At 35.7% G+C, this 18,902-nt stretch overlaps 1 protein-coding gene across 3 annotated transcripts in view; it reads left to right on the top strand.

Annotated features, from left to right (window-relative positions):
* The window catches only part of LOC135129545 (protein unc-13 homolog A), a 186,925-nt gene that overhangs the window by 103,555 nt on the left and 64,468 nt on the right, over positions 1–18,902 (top strand). For all 3 annotated transcript variants that reach the window (XM_064056714.1, XM_064056711.1, XM_064056712.1), the window contains 3 exons: positions 4,481–4,571; positions 10,660–10,731; positions 18,355–18,574. In XM_064056714.1, coding sequence (XP_063912784.1) covers positions 4,481–4,571; positions 10,660–10,731; positions 18,355–18,574 — 383 coding nt within the window. The remainder of the gene's footprint in view (positions 1–4,480; positions 4,572–10,659; positions 10,732–18,354; positions 18,575–18,902) is intronic.

The raw sequence follows: 18,902 nt of genomic DNA, 5'->3' as shown, positions 1-18,902 counted from the left end.
AAAATCGTCAGAATGAGAACAGCGTACGTGGGCGGGCCTGGTACTTGCTAAGATAACACTGATCATGGCAAACGACAAACCTTCTAAGAAAATAGAGGGTGGGTGGGCGGGGCCAAAACTTGCTAAGATAGGACTCAACAATATTAAGAGTAGTCAGTGGAACGAAGAAGGCGTGGGTGGGCGGATCTACTGCTTAAAACCAGAAAAAAGCTAAATTTAGCACCACCCACTTTCTTTCTCCATTTCACTGACAAAATCGAAAAATTTCAAAATTGGAAAGTCGAGGACTTAAAATAAAGGAAGTGAATAAAGGAAAAATTGTGAAATAAAATCGAGAAAATGAAACTTAAAAAATCGGGAAAATGGAAAATAAAGATCAAGAAACGAAAAATTGAAAATTTGGAAGTCTAGAAATTGAAAATTTGAAAAAATTAAACTTGAAAAACGAAAAATTATGAAACCGAACATTCAAAAATGGCACAATTGGAAAAGTAAATAAAATGAAACGACGAAAACTTGTGATATTAATGAACAGTAAATTCGAAGAAATATGAAAAAACGAAAAATTCGTATTTTCAGTTTTTAGATTTTTTAAATTTATTCGATTTTTTAGTTTTTCGACTTTCATATTTTTCCACTTTTTCAGTTTTTCGTTTTTTCAACTTTTCTAATAAAAAAAAATAAAAATTACAAAATTGTAACTTTCAAAAATCAAAAATTACACAACGGAAAAGTCTAAAATGAAAACTGAAAAATCTAAATATTGGAAATGAAGAAATTGGAAAATTGACGAAACGAAAAATCTAAAAATGGGCATAATGAAAATAGAGAAACAGAGAACTGAAAAAGAGCAAAATCGAAAAAATTAAATATGTATTGTAGTCAAAATATTGGACAACTAGAAAATCGAAAAATCGGATAACTGGAAACCCATAAATTGCAAAATTGAGAAATTAAAAAATTAGAAAATAGAGGAACTGAAAAATCAAATATTGCAAATTTGAAAAACTCCATAAATAAATAATTATAAAATCAAAAGAAACATTGAAAAAATAAAGGAAGTTAAAAAACGAAAAATTGTAATAAAAAATCGAGAAAATCACATTGAAAAAATCTGGAAAATGGAAAATAAAAATCGAGAAACGAAAAATTGAAAAATTTGGAAATCGAGAAATTGAAAATTTGAAAAAATTTAACTTGAAAAACGAAAAATTATGAAACCGAACATTGAAAAATGGCACAATTGGAAAAGGAAATAAAATGAAAAGACGAAAAATTGTGATATTAATGAACAGTAAATTCGAAGAAATATGAAAAACGAAAAATTCGTATTTTCATTTTTTTGATTTTACCATTTTTTCCGATTTTTCAGTTTTTCGACTTTCATAGTTTTCCACTTTTTCAGTTTTTCGTTTTTTCAACTTTTCGAATAAAAAAAAAAATACAAAATTACAAAATTGTAACTTTCAAAAATCAAAAACTAAACAACGGGAAAGTCTAAAATGAAAACTGAAAAATCTAAATACTGGAATTGAAGAAATTGGTAAATTGACGAAACGAAAAATTTAAAAATGGACAGATTGAAAATAGAGAAACTTAAGAACTGAAAAAGAGGAAAATCGAAAAAATTAAATATGTATTGTAGTCAAAATATTGGACAACTAGAAAATCGAAAAATCGGATAACTGGAAACCCATAAATTGCAAAATTGAGAAATTAAAAAATTAGAAAATAGAGGAACTGAAAAATCAAATATTGCAAATTTGAAAAACTCGATAAATAAATAATTATAAAATCAAAAGAAATATTGAAAAAATAAAAGAAGTTAAAAAACGAAAAATTATGATAAAAAAATCGAGAAAATCAAAATTAAAAAATCTGGAAAATGGAAAATAAAAATCGAGAACTTGATGAAATTGAAAAATTAAAAATTGAAATATCGAAAAATCGCAAAATTGCAAAAAGAAAATCTGGAAGTCGACAAATTGAAAAATTCAAAAAAATTTAAGCGGAAAAAAACAAAAGTTGTGAAACCGAAAAACCGAGAAAAAAATAGACAAAATAAAACAAGGAAACATTCCGATATCAAAAAATTATAAAAAACTGGAGGAAAAAGTCAAACTTAGCCCCGCCCACCCACTCGTTCTCTCATTTTGTTCTTCAGAAATAAGAAATAAATGTTATAGGAAAAATAACAAAAAAATGACGATTAACGTTTGTTTTAACAGCCTACGTTCTATTAGTTCCAATTTTCACTTTACAAGGAACAGATAATTCGCCACGCCCACCCACCCCGCCTCCGTTTCAGTGATTCATTTTGTCTAGACCGAATGAAAGATGGATCTAAATTGAAGAGAGATAAAATCGTTAGAATGAGAACAGCGCACGGGGGCGGGGCTAGTACTTGCTAAGATAAGACTGATTATGGCAAATGACAAACCTAAGAAAATAGAGGGCGGGTGGGTGGGGCTAGTACTTTTTAAGAAAAGATTGATTTTGGTAGATGACATTTCCTCTAAGAAAAAAAAAGGGTGGTGGGCGGGGCCAAAACTTGCTAAGATAGAACTGAACAATATTAAGAGTAGTCACTGGAATGAAGAAGGGGTGGGTGGGCGGGGCCACTGCCTAAAACAAGAAAAAAGCTAAATTTAGCGACACCCACTTTCTTTCTCCATTTCACTGACAAAATCGAAAAATTTCAAAATTGGAAAGTCGAGGAATTAAAATAAAGGAAAAATTGTGATATAAAATGGGAAAATGAAACTTAAAAAAAAACGGGAAAATGAAAAATATACAGATCAAGAAACGAAAAATTGAAAAATTTGGAAGTCGAGAAATTGAAAATTTGAAAAAATTAAACTTGAAAAACGAAAAATTATGAAACTGAACATTGAAAAATGGCACAACTGGAAAAATAAATAAAATGAAAAGACGAAAAATTGTGATATTAATGAACAGTAAATTCGAGGAAATATGAAAAGCGAAAAATTCGTATTTTCATTTTTTCGATTTTACCATTTTTTCCGATTTTTCAGTTTTTTGACTTTCATATTTTTCCACTTTTTTAGTTCTTCGTTTTTTCAACTTTTCGAATAAAAAAATTAAAAAATTACAAAATTGTAACTTTCAAAAATCAAAAATTAAACAACGGAAAAGTCTAAAATGACAACTGAAAAATCTAAATATTGGAAATGAAGAAATTGGAAAATTGACGAAACGAAAAATTTAAAAATGGACAGATTGAAAATTGAGAAACTTAAGAACTGAAAAAGAGCAAAATCGAAAAAATTAAATATGTATTGTAGTCGAAATATTGGAAAACTAGAAAATCGGAAAATCGGATAACTGGAAACCCATAAATTGCAAAATTGAGAAATTAAAAAATTAGAAAATAGGGGAATTAAAAAATCAGAGATTGAAAATTTGAAATCAAAAGAAACATTGAAAAAATAAAGGAAGTTAAAAAACGAAAAATTCTGAAAAAAAATCGAGAAAATCAAAATGAAAAAATCTGGAAAATGGAAAATAAAAATCGAGAACTTGAAGAAATTGAAAAATTAAAAATTAAAAAATTGGGAAATTAAAAAATGAAAAATTGAAATATCGAAAAATCGTAAAATTGGAAAAAGAAAATCTGGAAGTCGACAAATTGAAAAATTAAAAAAATTTAAGCGGAAAAAACCAAGAGTTGTGAAACCGAAAAATCGAGAAAAAAATAGAAAAAGTGAAACAAAGAAACATTGCCGCATCAAAAAATTATAAAAAAACTGTAGGAAAAAGTCAAACTTAGAAATAAGAAATAAATGTTATAGCAAATATAACAAAAAAATTACGATTAACGTTTTTTTTAACAGCCTACGTTGTATTAGTTCCCATTCTCACTTTACAAAGAACAGATAATTCACCCCGCCCACCCACCCCGCTTCTATTTCAGTGATTCATTTTGTCTAGTTCGAATGAAAAATGGATCTAAATTGAACAGAAATAAAATTGTTAGAACGAAAACAGCGTACGTGGGCGGGGCTAGTACCTACTAACATAAGACTGATTGTGGCAAACGACACACCTTCTAAGAAAATAGAGGGCGGGTGGGTGGGGCTAGTACTTGCCAAGAAAAGATTGATTTTGGTAAATGACATATTCTCTAAGGAAAAAAAGGGTGGGTGGGCGGGGCTAAAACTAGCTAAGATAGGACTGAACAATATTAAGAGTAGTCAGTGGAACGAAGAAGGGGTGGGTGGGCGGGGCGACTGCTTAAAACCAGAAAAAAGCTAAATTTAGCCCACCCACTTTCTTTCTCCATTCCACTGGCTTATTTTATTTAGTGTAAAATGGAAATTGAAAATAATAATAATACTATTTTGTTTTTTTTTTAGTCTAAAATGCGCACTTTTCTCATATATTACGCAAGCGGCTCACTTAGCAAATTTACCCCAATTTTTTGTCGCTGAATTTTCTGATCTATATTTGTTGTTGACAGACACCCTGGGGATAATCCATTCTACAGCAACATCGACAGCATGCCGGACATCCGACCCAGACGGAAGTCCATACCCCTCGTATCCGAACTGGTAACGTACTTCGCACTCTTCATCATTTAATCAATCACCTCAAAAAGGACGGTTCAATATAAAGCTCGCAATTTATAATAACAAGGAAGAGCGAGCTTATTCATGCAAAATCACATCAGGATATCTCCGATTATAAATCACCGTTATTGTTATTATTATTATCGAATACTCCTCGAACGTAAATTGACTTCGAGGCGCAGTTTTATTCGACATCCGTCTTTTAAAACTGTCTCTTATTTTTAGAATCAGCACGTAAACGTCCTTTATTTTTGTTCGAGGAAAGTGAAGTGGCATGTAAATGGGTCTCGATGTGGAAGTACCACGTTACGAGAATGTCGACTTGTTGAAGAGCAAATCTGAAACAAATTTCTGTTTTTCTGTGCGCGATGAACGCGAGTAAATACTGTAATAATCCGATATGATTTTGCATGTGTGGCGGTTTCAAAATGTTTCACGCGTGTTTGTATAAGCGGTTTAACCGCAAATCATGCGTAATCAAATCCGACAATCCCAGTATTATGCCTTTAATTAGACAAGTATTTGATGTCCTTTGTAAAGTACCCACCTCAGCATCATCCGGATCCTGGTCATAAACCGACATGGATGTGTACGCTGATAACTGGAACAATGCGGGGATTCAGTTGTGGTTGTTTAAGACTCCTGTGAGCATGAGTACGTACACTGAGATAATTTCCATTTTCGTTACGATAAAATATTTCCATTTAGAAAAATTACACTCCCGCAAATTTTTTACTTGAATTATGCAATGTAGTTTTTCGATTGCAAGTTTTGGAGTTTTCAAATTTTATTTAATTTTTTTTAATTTCTTCAATTACTCGATTTTCCATTGTTTCGATTTTAATATAATTTTTTGTTTTTCCAATTTCAATTTTTCGTTTTTTCAATTTACCCGTTTCTTAATTTTTCAGTTTTTAAATTTAAGTTTTTCGAGTTTTTAATTTTTCAAGTTTTTCGATTCTTTAATATTTCATTTCTTCAAATTTTCGTTTTACAAATCTTCTATTTTTCATTTTTTTTTCTCTAAAATTTTACGATATTATTTTCGATTTTACAGCTTTGAGATGTTTCAATTTATTCATTTTGCAATTTCTCGAATTGCAGTTTTACGAGTTTTCAAAATTTTGGGATTTTTAAATTTTTCATGGCCTTAAATTCTTGATTTGCAATTTTCGTTTCTGCTTTTCATTTTCTTTATTTTTTCGATTTGTCAATTTTGCATTTCTTCAATTTTTCGTTTTGGATTTTATTTTTTTTAGTTTTTCAATCCATAAATTCGAAAATCGAGGAACTGAAAAATTATGATATCGAAAAATTGCAGACCGAAAAATATAATCCAAAAAGAGATATTAAAAATATAAAGGAAATTAAAAAATGAAAAATTGTGACATAAAATCGAGAAAATAAAAAAAAAACAAATAAAAACGGAAAACTTGAAAAAATTGAAAAATTAAAAAATTAAAAAATTGGGATTTAAAAAAAATTAAAAATTGTAATATCGCAAATTTGCAAAATTGAAAAATTGAAAATTTGGATGTCCAGGAATTGAAAAATTAAAAAATTGAAATCGAATAAACGAAAAATTATGAAACCGAAAAATCGAAAAAATGGAGAGTATCAAAAAATTATAAAACTGAAATAGAAGAAAAGAAAAACGAAAACTTGTGATTTTCCACATTTGCGATTTTGATATTTTTGGTTTTTTCAGTTTTTCGATTTTTCAATTTTTCGGATTTTTTGGTTTTTCGACTTTCAATTTTTGTACTTTGTCAATTTTTCGAATGAAAAATCTAAAATGAAAACTGAAAAATCTAAATATTGGAAATGATAATTTTCAAAAATTCACGGAACGAAAAATTGAAAAATCGATAGACTAAAAATAGAGAAACTTAAAAACTACTCCTAAAAAACCAAAATCGAAAAAATTAAATATGTATTTTAAAGTCGAAATATTGAAAATTAAAAAAATGAAAAATTTTGAAAAATTGGATAAAGGAGAAATCATAAAATCAAAAGAAACATTGAAAAAATAAAGGAAGTGAAACAAAAATCGAGAAAATGGAAATTAAAAATCGTAAAAATGGAAAATAGAACTTGAGAACTTGAAAAAATTGAAAAATTAAAAATAAAAAATTTGGGAAATTAAAAAGTGAAAAATTGAAATATAGAAAACTTGCAAAATCGAAAAATTGAAAATTTGGAAGTCGAGAAATTGGAAAACTAAAAAAAATTGAAGTTGACAAAAGGAAAAATTATGAAACCGAAATATTGAAAAAAATAGAGAAAACGAAAAAAACGAAACATTGCTATATCAAAAAATTGCAAAATTGAAGTAAAAGAAAGAAAAACGAAAACTTGTGATCTTCCTCATTTTTCGTTTTTTCAGTTTTTAGATTGTTCACTTTTTAAATTTTTGGATTTTTCAACTTTTCAAACTGAAAAAAATCAATACTTTATTGGTATTAAAAAAAATTGAAAAAAGGAAAAAGTGTAAAATGAAAACTTTGAAAAATCTAAAAATTGAAAATTGCGATATATGGAAAAATTGCAAATCCAAAAATTGAAGAAAGGAAAAACTGAAAAATTTGGAAGACGAGAAATTGAAGATTTCAAAAATTTAACTTAAAAAAAACAAAAATTATGATACCGAACATTGAAATATGGCAAAATTGAAAAGGTAAACAAAATGTTAAAACAAAAACCATAAAATCGAAGAAAAAGGAAAATCCGAAAAATTCGCAATTTCAGTTCTTCGATTTTTCAATTTTTTCCGATTTTTTGGTTTACTGACTTTTAAATTCTGCGCATTTTCACTTTTTCGATTTTTTAACTTTTCAAATAAAAAAATTAAAAAACTGTAACATTCAAAAATCAAAAATAAAGCAACGAAAAATTCTAAAATGAAAACCGAAAAATCTAAATATCGGAAGTTGAAAAACGAAAAATTATGAAACCGAAAAATTGAAAAAATAGAGAAAATGAAAAAACGGAACATTGCGATATCAAAAAATTGTAAAGTTGGCGCAAAAGAAAAGAAAAACGAAAAATTGTAATTTTCCACTTTTTCGATTTTGAAATTTTCAATTTTTACAATTTGTCGGTGTACCATGTTTCAATTTTTCCATCTGTCAATATTAGTTTTTCAACTTTATTTGACGATTCTATAATTTTTCGACTTTCCAATTTTTGGGTTTTCCAATTTTTCGATTTTTCAACTTTTCGAATCCAAAAATGGAAAAGTTTAAATTGGAAACTTGAAAAATTTAAAAGTTGAAAATAAAAAACTTGAAAAATTGAAAAAACGAAAAATTAATAAACGAAAGATTAAAAATTAAGAAACTTATAAATCGAAAATGTGCAAAAACAAAAAAAGACGAAATGTTGAAAATACAGAAATCGGAAAATAGATAAATTGGAAATGCAAAAATTCTAAAATCGAAAAACTGAAGATAAGAAAAATCGAAAATTTTAGAAGTCCGGAAATTTGAAAAATTAACCTTGAAAAACAAAAAATTATTATACCAAACATTGAAAAACGGCAAAATTAAAAAGTAAACTAAATGAAAAGACGAAAAATTGTGATATCAAAAAACCGATAAAATCGAAGCAAACGCAAAAAAGGAAAAATTCGTACTTTCTGTTCTTCGATTTTTCAAATTTTTCCGATTTTTTGGTTTTTCGACTTTTTTAATTTTTGCACTTTTTCACTTTTTCGAATAAAAAAAAATAAAACATTGAAAACCTGTAACATTCAAAAATCAAAAACAAAACAACGAAAAAGTATAAAAGGAAAACTGGAAAATCGAAATACTGGAAATCAAGAACTTGAAAAATTGACCAAACGAAAAATTGAAAAATCTGTAGATTAAAAATAGAGAAACTTAAAAACTGAAAAAGAGCAAAATCGAAAAAACTAAATATGTATTGAAAACTAAAAAATCCGAAAATCGGATAATTGGAAACCCATAAATTGAAAAATTGGAAAATCCAGGAATCGAGAAATCACAGAGTGAAACTTTGAAAAACTGAATAAAGAAAAAATTATAAAATCAAAAGAAACACTGAAAAACAAAAGAAGTGAAAACACTAAAAATTGATACAAGGAATCGAGAAAATGAAAATTAAGAAACCTGGGAAATGGAAAATCAAAATAATCGAGAACTTGAAAAAATCGTAAAATTAAAAATTAAAAAATTGGGAAATGAAAAATTGCAAAATCGAAAAATTGAAAATTTGGAGGTCAGGGAATCGAAAAATTTTAAAAAATGTCGACAAAACGAAAAATAATGAAACCCAAACATTGAAAACTGGAAGAATTGAAAAATTAGAGAAAATGAAAAAATAAAACATTAAAATATCAAAAAATTTTAAAATAAAAGAAAAGAAAAACGAAAAATTGTGATTTTTCACATTTTCGATTTTTCAATTTTTCCGATTTTTTAGTTTTTCGATTTTAAATTTTTGCACTTTTTCAGTTTTTCGATTTTTCCGCTTTTCGAATAAAAAAATACAACAAATTGCAAAATTGTAACGTTCAAAAATCAAAACTGAAACAACGAAAAAGTCTAAAATGAGAAAATGACGAAAATAAAATTGTGAAACCAAAAAATTGAAAAAATAGAGAAAATGAAAAAACGAAACATGGCGACATCAAAAAATTGCAAAATTGAAGGAAAGAAAAACGGAAAATTGGTATTTTCAATATTTTCGATTTTGAAATTTTAAAATAACTATGAATATTTTGCATATTTCAGACACAATTTATCACGCAAAATTTTGAGCCAACGTCATTACCTTTTTGGGTAGGGGATAAACGAATAAATTTTGAGTAACGATTTACCATAAACTTTTGCAAGATTTCAAATCTAACGCCTACGCTCGGGAAATAAAAACCAAATTATACAATATTTCAGATAAATCAGGCCGATTTCCCAAATGACGTGATTTATAATAATGCAACCCATATCGAAATAATAATTTTATGGACATCGTATCATTTGTGTAATGGTCTGCAATTACCAGCGCCAATAAAATATGAAAGCCTTTAACATACCCTCAACTAATGTCGATATATCATGCTTGAAAAATAGCTTTTTCTATTTGCTCCGACTACTCATGCCAAGATAATCCAGAGAAGCCATAAATTACGATAACCGGAATCACGTAGAGGAGTTCTATTTCGTTGTTTTTCAGTTATTATATCTATTGTAATACAAAACTGAAATAGTGTTTACCACGCAAACTTTTAAGGTGACGTGATTAAAAAAACGAGAAGTGTCCAGTTATCAGAGTGCAAGTCCCTATAACTGTTTAATGTATCCTTGGCCCTTTCTCCCCGTTAATGTTGACTGTAATGTGTACTCTTTCCTAGAACCATTACTAATGTGTCTGTGTTGTTTGTTCTCTGTTTAATGGTTTGCCCTACGCCGCTTCACTTCTCCAGGTGCTCAAGGTACTGGTCTACTCTTCCTTCCATATCTTTATAAAGTAGTTTTTCACGTTGCTATAGCTGCACTCGTAGATTAAGCTTGAACTCACGTTGGATTTTACAGTCACTAAATCTACTAAAACTCGGCATGCATTTGACTTTCCCTTCGATGTTTGTCTACTTTAAAAGTCGTTAAACTCGGAAACGATCCAAGTTGCAAGTGCGAGGGGTGTTCAGATGAGCACACAAATCTGTACATAACCGCAAAAATGTCAAAATTATGTCATACGTTTTTACGAGATTCATTTTTTATAAGAATTCGGTCCATTACGCGACGTACAAACAACCTCTTATCGCTAAAAGCATGTTTAAAGCACTAAATTGCATGTCGCTTCCGTACAGCATGTAAACATCAAACATCAATACTCGGTAAGTAGAAAAAATAGAAATAGCGCTAGCATCGGTCCCGAGCGTAAACCAATATTGGCGCTTGAATTTCTCCACCTCGAGAATGTTTTTTTAAGTGCTAGTTCGACACGATTTTTTCTAATTTTTGCTAATGCGTAGATAAGGGTTAAAAGCAACAACGCTTTTCGCTAAACGAATTAAATCAACATTAACTAACTTGGTCGGTTTGTGCAGACCATGGCGGCCAAGAGGAACGCCGGACTGACGTCAGCCGTTCCCCGAGCCACCCTCAACGACGAAGAACTGGTAAGTTTCATTAGAATTTATGGCTTGCTTATGAGCCATTATCTATTTTTCTTACACAAAATAATTTATTGGGGGCACATTCGGTATTATTGTCAGCGGGAGCTTCCCAGATGTATTCTAGGCGAATTTATGGAGCATAAAAGTCGCCTCTATGATTTCAAACGGGGTTTATTGACCAACAAGGCGCTATTACGTGCCACTTTCGCACTAAATTAAATTCATAACTTTATTTAGGCGGCGGCGATCACGGTAATTTAGAAAAATTCGCACAATGATTTATAATGTTAATCCTGGAGCTGGTAACTTTGCGGAATCAATTAACGCTGCGGCCATGTTTGACTTTAATTAACGTAAAATTATCGTATAGATTTCGCCTATAAAGATCGCTCCAAGAAATTATGCAAATATTGACGTTCCGTTTGTGTTTGGCGAAGGAAATTCGAACCTTCGGGGTTAAGTTTTTAAGTTAAAAGCGTTTTTAATCTATTAAACGTGAGGATAGTTTGCTGGGGGAGATTATTCCAACTGTGGAAATTTTTAAAGAAGGAGGGAAATGGTGGAGGCGCCGGGATTAAAGAAAATTTACTCTCGAAGATTAAATGCTTCAATTTTCTTGTACAACTGACGCTAAAAAACCGAGGAAACAGTCATAGAGGCGACGTTGTTGCTGCATCTGGATTGGCCATAAAAAGATACGGGGTTATCGCATGTGAATATCTTAAGTAATAAGCAGTATATTGTCTGTGAAACAAAATCTATACTAGGCGAAGCGTGATATTGATTTTGTCATTCACTGTATGTCGTCAACCACAATTCAAATAATATAATATAATACAATAATATACCGGGTGTCTGGAAAATGGTGGACTACCATTATCACATCAACTTAGTTAATGTTTCTCTCACCCATGACCATGTTTAATTACCATTTCAGTTAGAATGTACAAAGATATGGTGGTATTGTTTTTGTAATAACAATTTGATAAAATTTTTGACCTATCAAAAATTGTCAAAGTTTTCAAAACCCTACGTTTAACATGTTCGCAGTTAATTTTATTTTAGGTCCCCTGGTGTTTTGTTGCTGGATGAACATTAAAAAATCTTTTGAGCTAATAGTGTTTTACTTTTTACGAATCTAAAACAGTCTTGAGTGCCACAGTGTTTGGGTACCCACGGTGTATTATTTTGGGAACCCATGGAGACTTTTTTTGTAAATTATTTAAAACAATTTTGGGGAACTTTGGTGTTTTATTTTTGGAAAATTCTGCCGTGAGCTGTTTTTGAGTTAACTTTGGGACTCAGTTTTTTTTTTAATTTAAAATAATCTTGAGCTTCTAGATATTCCTGTTCGGAAAGAATTTGAAAGTCCTTTGGAGCCTCTAGTGTCTTTTATTATAACAATTTAATTAAATTTCTTACTAATAGCTGCTAACATAAAACTGATTTTAGCAAGTAGTAACTCCGCCCACCCGCCCTCTATTTTCTTAGAGAGATCTCATTTGCCAAAATCAGTCTCATTTTAGAAGGTAATAGCCCCACCCACCCTCCTTTCCTTTTCTTAGACAGACCTCATTTGCCAAAATCAATCTTATCTTAGCAAGTACTAGCCCCGCCCACCCACCCTCTCTTCTCTGAGAGAGTATGTTATTTGCCAAAATCAGTTTTATCCTAGCTAGTAGCTGCTAAGATAAAACTGATTTTGGCAAATGACAAACCTTCCAAGAAAAGAGAGGGTGGGTGGGCGGGGATACCACCTTGTATAGTAAGACTGATTTTGGCAAATGAGATACCTTGTAAGAAAAGAGAGGGTGGGTGAGTGGGGTACTAGTAGCTGCTAAGACAAAACTGATTTTAGCAGGTACTAGCCCGGCCCATCCGCCCTCTATTTTCTTGGAGAGATCTCATTTCCCAAAATCAATCTTATCCTAGCAGGTACTAGCCCTGCCCACCCACCCCCTCTTTTCTTAGAAGGTATGCCATTTGCCAAAATCAATCTTATCCTAGTTAGTAGCTGCTAAGATAGCACTGATTTTACAGGTACTACCCTCTATTTTCTTGAAGAAATCTCATTTGCCAAAATCAGTCTTATTTTAGGAGGTACTATTCCCATCCACCCTCCCTCTTTTCTTAGAGGGTATGTCATTTGCCAAAATCAGTGTTAACAGGTTCTAGCCCCACCCGTCCGCCGTCTCTTTTCTTAGAGAGATCTCATTTGCCAAAATCAGTCTTATTTTAGAAGGTACTAGTCCCACCCACCCTCCCTCTCTTTTCTTAGAGGGTATGTCATTTGCCAAAATCAGTGTTAACAGGTTATAGACCCACCCATCCGCCCTCTCTTTTCTTAAAGAGATCTCATTTGCCAAAATCAGTCTTATCCTAGCAGGTACTAGCCCCGCCCACCCACCCTCTCTTTTCTGAGAGGGTACGTCATTTGCCAAAATCGGTTTTTCCTAGCTAGCAACTGCTAACATAAAACTGATTTTGGCAAATGACATACCTTCCAAGAAAAGAGAGGGTGGGTGGGCGGGGGTAGCACCTTCTAAAGTAAGACCGATTTTGGCAAATGAAATACCTTGTAAGAAAAGATAGGGAGGATGGGTGGGGTACTAGTAGCTGCTAAGATAAAACTGATTTTAGCAGGAACTAGCTCCACCCATCCGCCTTCTATTTTCTTAGAGGGATCTGATTTGCCAAAATCAGTCTTGACTTAGCAGCTTGTTTTCTTAATAATAATGCACAACGAGTAACGACTAATAAGGTGTACATAACTTACTGAAGAGTTAATCCGCCATTTTCCAGACACCCGGTATAATAAGGTGCACATAATTCGTGACTAAATGACGAATTCTGTCCACTTACATCATATGAATTTTTTTCTAAATAAAATGTGGAATGTTTTACTCAAAAATTCGGAGTTCTCCCAAGAATAATGACACTTTATCCTTTTCAGTCGCCGTTTCAGGAACTTTCACTTGGTTACTCTTCTCTTCCGCTTTACGTTTTTTCAAAGCTTTGAGTAGTTTCAATTTACTACCCATTTGAGCGGACGCTTCTTTAGCTAATTCGGGTTTGGTGGTGTCGGCGTCTATTTTAATTTCAGGGGACTCGGGGGTCTTCTCGGGTTTCGGTTCTTCTTCTTCGATCGGTGCCTCTTCGAGCGGTTTCTCTTCCATTTGTACGTGACACCTGGCGAACTCTTCGTTGACGTCTTCTTCTTCCTCGTCGACACTGATGTGCGGGCTGTCAGGACCCGAGGTTTCGCCTGACGAGTGCTCTTCGTCTTTAGGTGGAGGGGACGGCTCACGGGATGGTTCTTCTTCCTCGGGTTCTTCTTTAAATTCATTGATTTTGTGGAACAAAGCGTGGGCTTCTTCCACTTCGTACGAGTTGTGGTTGTTGTTTTCTCGGTGCTTCGCCGACTGGATAACGTGGATGTTATTGTCTTTTTCATCTCGGACCCCTTCGACGACTTTGGCTTTCATTCGGAGTTCTCTTAAAACGAATGACATTTTTTCTTTGACTTCTTCGTACGGTTCGTAGAACTCTTCCAGTTCGGGTTCTTCGCGTAAAGTGGCACCCATTTCGGCTTCCAGTTGCGACTGGCGCTCCATCTCTTCGAGTTTACGGAGCTCGTAGCAGTACCATTCGTCTTCGCTGTCAATACTGTCTTCGGTGCTTTGTCGCCCGAGAAGTACTGCGCCAAGAGTGCGTACTTTTGCTATCATCATCTTCGCCCTTGTGGCCAGGAAACTCCAAGCTTTGTTGGTGCCGTGGCAGGTATTTGTGGATTTGTGTCCGTAAACTGAACGCCGAGGGACTTCCTTCGAGAGTCAGTTCACCGTTGGAGACGACTTTGCTCGTGTTGCTATACTGACTTTCAGTGGATGCTTGTTCGACCAGTTTTTCTGGTTTGCTCTCTTCAATTTCTTGGTGTTCTTCACTGGCGATTTCTTCGATCACCACACCTTGCTCGGACAATTGGTCGTCTGAACACGACGATGTCTGCTTTTGTTGTCTGTATTTACCCAAGGCTCTTACCATTTACCTACCATTTTATTTTCGGTGATGACGGTTTCGTCGCTTTTTTCTGACGACGCCGAACTTCTTTTGGTGTCGCCCATGGTGGGAAAAATAGTACTGGAGCCGCTGCCCGTACTTTTTCCTGAAATTTCTTCTTCGGCAGCGAGCGCGTCGCCGTTGAAATCTTGCTCTTGCCGGGGACTCGCGTCGCTGGTCTGTGGAGACTTCTTCACTGGTTCGAATTGAAGTTGTAATTGATCTTCCTCAGGTTTGCGGCTTCTTGTTGACTGTTGTTTCTGGTTTTAGACTTGGAAACTTTAGCGAATAAATCGCGGTCGGGTTGGTTTTCGAAGAGGCTGTAGCTGTCTTCGCTTCGGTCGTCTTCGGAGACGACGGAGCTCGCTCGGTGTAGGACCCATTCGTTTTCGGACTGTTCTGGGTCGGATAAAAATTGCGTGGATTGTTGGAAATGGGTTTTTCGTTTGGCTTTTTGTAGTGTTCCAGAAACCGTGGACACAATAGCGTTCTTTTTTTTCCGACGAGGGGCGACGTTGCTCTTGGCGTGGGTGCTTTTACTCTTTTCTAAGTCTTCTCGTCTTAAGCCTGACGGGAGGGAGTAAGACCGGTGTCGCTTGGTTAGGTGTAGGTCGGGCAACCAATGACTCACTGAACTCATCGCGGATCGTAGCGTGTTCCCCTTTTTACTCTTTTCATTTTTTCGTCACGGTGAGTATCAACGGTTTCTGAGTTTATAGTAATGTACCCTGATTGCGTGATTATAACGTTGCTAGCGTCAAAGTATTTATTGTCTCCGTGTTGCTGCTGCTGTACTATGTATTCCGGAACGTTCCTGTTCCTCAGGTCCAGCTCTAGGTATGGTATTTCTTGTCTTTGGTTCCACTGCCTGTTGTGCTGGTCGATTTGCGTCTGGTTTTCGTATATGGGTTGTTGGTGACGCTGGGGTTGTCTCCTTTGATCCAGGTAAGGACTCTGATTGTAGTCCGACGTTTCGGTCGACCTCATTGAGCTACTCGGGCTCGCACTGTCTTGGTAGTGTCCATCCGGAGGACAACTCAGCCACGCCGAAGGATCGTTGTAGTCTGTTTGCGGTAGATTTACGACCCCACTTTCGTACCTTGATGATGTCGGGTAGTAGGAAAGGGCGTCCGTGATATTTCCACTCGGAAACATGGTTCTGTACATCGCCGTCTTGTAACCTTCATGATTGGCGACTCCGTCGTGGCCGTTACTCGTGGAGTACATCCTCGACAGAGACCTCCTTCTTCCAGAACCGGGTGAGTCGGTCGGGGCCTGGGTCGTTGTAAGCGAATTGTATGTAAAATGCCGTTGTGTATTGTGGAATTCGTTGTTTTCGTAAGGCTCAATCAAATCGGGATAGTTGATAGTTTGGTTGATGTAATCTGCGCTGTTGCTGGTGTAGACCGACGTGTACGTTTCCCTATTACTACCCGCCACCGAATAAATCGCAGGTTGGTCGTTGCGGTACATAAACTCTCCGAACGAGTTGGCTTTCGTAGCGTGGTGCTTTTTCCTGCGGGGGCTCACGTTGATGTCGGACGCAGGAGCCGGTGCGGGCACGAACGTCCCGTACCCTTCTGACGTCTCCAAGCTACACGGAGACTTGACCCTGGTAAAGGCCGAAAGATGATGTCCCCCGGGCAAGATATTGGTGTGTGGGGTGATGATGGAATCGGTGTTGGATTCAAATTACGGTCGTACGCCGGGTTGGACCGGCGCCGGAGGCGCCGGGCGGTTGCTCGCCTGTCTCGCCCCAACATCAGCGAAGTAGTTTAAGGCAACGATTTTCGACGTGAGGTTTTTAGGAGAACCTGGTGATTTTTCCAGACTGGACCAGCCACTCATGGATGACAAGCCCGAGTCGGACTTTGCAGCTACTATGTTCGACTTGTTTCTCTTGGGAGATGTTTTTGGCGACCTTCTCGGTTCTAGGTTAATTGACGATGACGGTACCGCGTCTGTACCGAGGAAGACTGGGCTAGATCCTGTGTGTGGTACAGGGGCTGTACTATTAGGCATCAAGAACGCGTCGCATACGTCTAGAGGAGCAGGCGGCGGCGGACTAGGCGACGCCCCTTTACTTTGTACTTCATCGGAATTCGTTGTGCCGGCAGCGATGTAACCGTCTTGGCGCGGTCTCACGCTGCAAACCGATAACGAAGGAGAGGGGGCTCGTTCGGATTTGATGTTGAAGATGTTGGGGGTGGAGCAAGGAACTGTTTCGTAGGATGCTGCGATCAAGGAGTTGCCGCAGTAGAAGGGGTTTTTGGAGTTGGCGGCCGCCGCGGCGTCTACATGTTGCACGGCGGCGCTGTAGGCGAGCCTCCCGGTCACGGTGGTGAAAGGAGCGCTACAACTGCTCACTTCAGAACGACGTCTAGGCGATGTTGGTGTTCGGATTCCACCGGCTAAAACTTCGGCTACTTCGGTATCGGTTCCTATAACGCTATCAGTCACAGATAATCTTGAGCTAGGTCTAGTTGAATACGGGATGGAATTAGGAAGTTCGGATTTTGCCAGCAGGATGAGCTCGTCTTGATCTCTCGAGCTACTCGAGAAGCTCCAGCTCTCGGACTCATTACAAATGTGTCTCAAGTGCTCGTCCAACGTCTTCGAGTTGTCTTCCAAAGCTTTGGTCTCGCCTTCCTGCGAGATGGTCATAGGCGACTCTAAAAGTTTCCGCTGCAACTGTCTGATGTTATCCGAGTCCTGTTGTAGTTTGCTACTCAGTCTGTCTAATTCGTTCTAGCTTCTTCAGTTCGTTCTTCTTCTCGTACGCTTGATTCAAACTCCTGTGGAAGGCCTCGTCGGGCACGTGCATCTCGCTCCAACTCTTGCATAGCCGCCGACTGTTCTCTACTCACGTCCAGCTCCTCCGTGATGGAAAAACGCCTAGTGGTGGATGTTCGAGTTACTAATGCGGCAGCCGTTTTTCAACATTCAATAAACACGCTCCTCCAACCAGAAGACAAACCGACGATGATTGACAACGAATTTGTTTCAAGCACCCTTTATGACTTTGTTATCTGCGTTACGTAATCACTATTAAAATAAATAATAAATACCCTGATGAGAGTCCATCGCCAAGGTAAACAAAACGACTAATTATTATTATTATTATTGACGTTTCGTAACAATTTTATTTATGTAACAACAAAATACTGCTTATGCGATTAAGACCATTCCACACGCATCAACAAAACCAAATTATTTTGTTATTTCAACAACAATCCATGACCCTTTTAATAAATTAATGTACCTAGTCCCGCCAACCCACCCACTCGAATACCAAAACCCTCTAACCAACCGCATTTAAAACCCCATTTTTATTTACATTCCAATTCAACTAACCGCATTACAGCAAAATCACGTTGGAAAATCCATCCGCAATCCCCTCAAACATAATTACCGTTTCCCTTTCAAAGAAACCAACCCATCCTGCAAAACAAGCATTAATCCACCATCGACCTATTTTTATCTCCCTCTGGCCGGCGACAATACCGCGATCGATTTCCATGGGTTTGTTGTTCGAAAATGAGCTAACAAGGTTTTGGTGTTTGTCAGAAAATGCACGTGTATAAGAAGACTCTGCAGGCGCTCATCTACCCGATCAGCAGCACCACCCCGCATAACTTCGTGCCGTGGACGGCGACGTCTCCCACGTACTGCTACGAGTGCGAGGGCCTGCTGTGGGGCATCGCCAGGCAGGGGGTGAGGTGCACAGAGTGCGGGGTCAAGTGCCACGAGAAGTGTAAGGATCTGCTCAACGCCGATTGCTTGCAAAGTGAGTGTCAGCTTTTTGTATACCTTTTTGTGGCAGCTTTTAATTTTGCGGTTAAAAGAAGCGGAGGATTTGAGGTGATTTCAAGTTGAAAGGGGATGTTTTTTCTTCCTGAGAGGGAGCTAAGGAAGTGTTGAATCGAGTTCATCGGTTTTATGTTTTTTTGACGTTTCATGACACCTGTCTGCCTGCCGTCTGCCGTCTGTCCACGTCCGTGTACGATTTTTATTAGACAGATAATCTTTTAAACCGAAAGACCGATTGTTATGTAACTTTGTGTGTATATTAGGAAAGAATAGGCATCCAGATCCAGACCGTTAATCAAAATATA

Source organism: Zophobas morio, unplaced genomic scaffold (assembly GCF_036711695.1).
Source record: "Zophobas morio isolate AGI-343-1 ecotype UQ-CSIRO unplaced genomic scaffold, CSIRO_AGI_Zmor_V1 ptg000016l, whole genome shotgun sequence".
Lineage (NCBI taxonomy): Eukaryota > Metazoa > Arthropoda > Insecta > Coleoptera > Tenebrionidae > Zophobas > Zophobas morio.
Note: the sequence above shows the minus strand (reverse complement) of the source record. Positions and strands in the feature narration are given on the sequence as shown.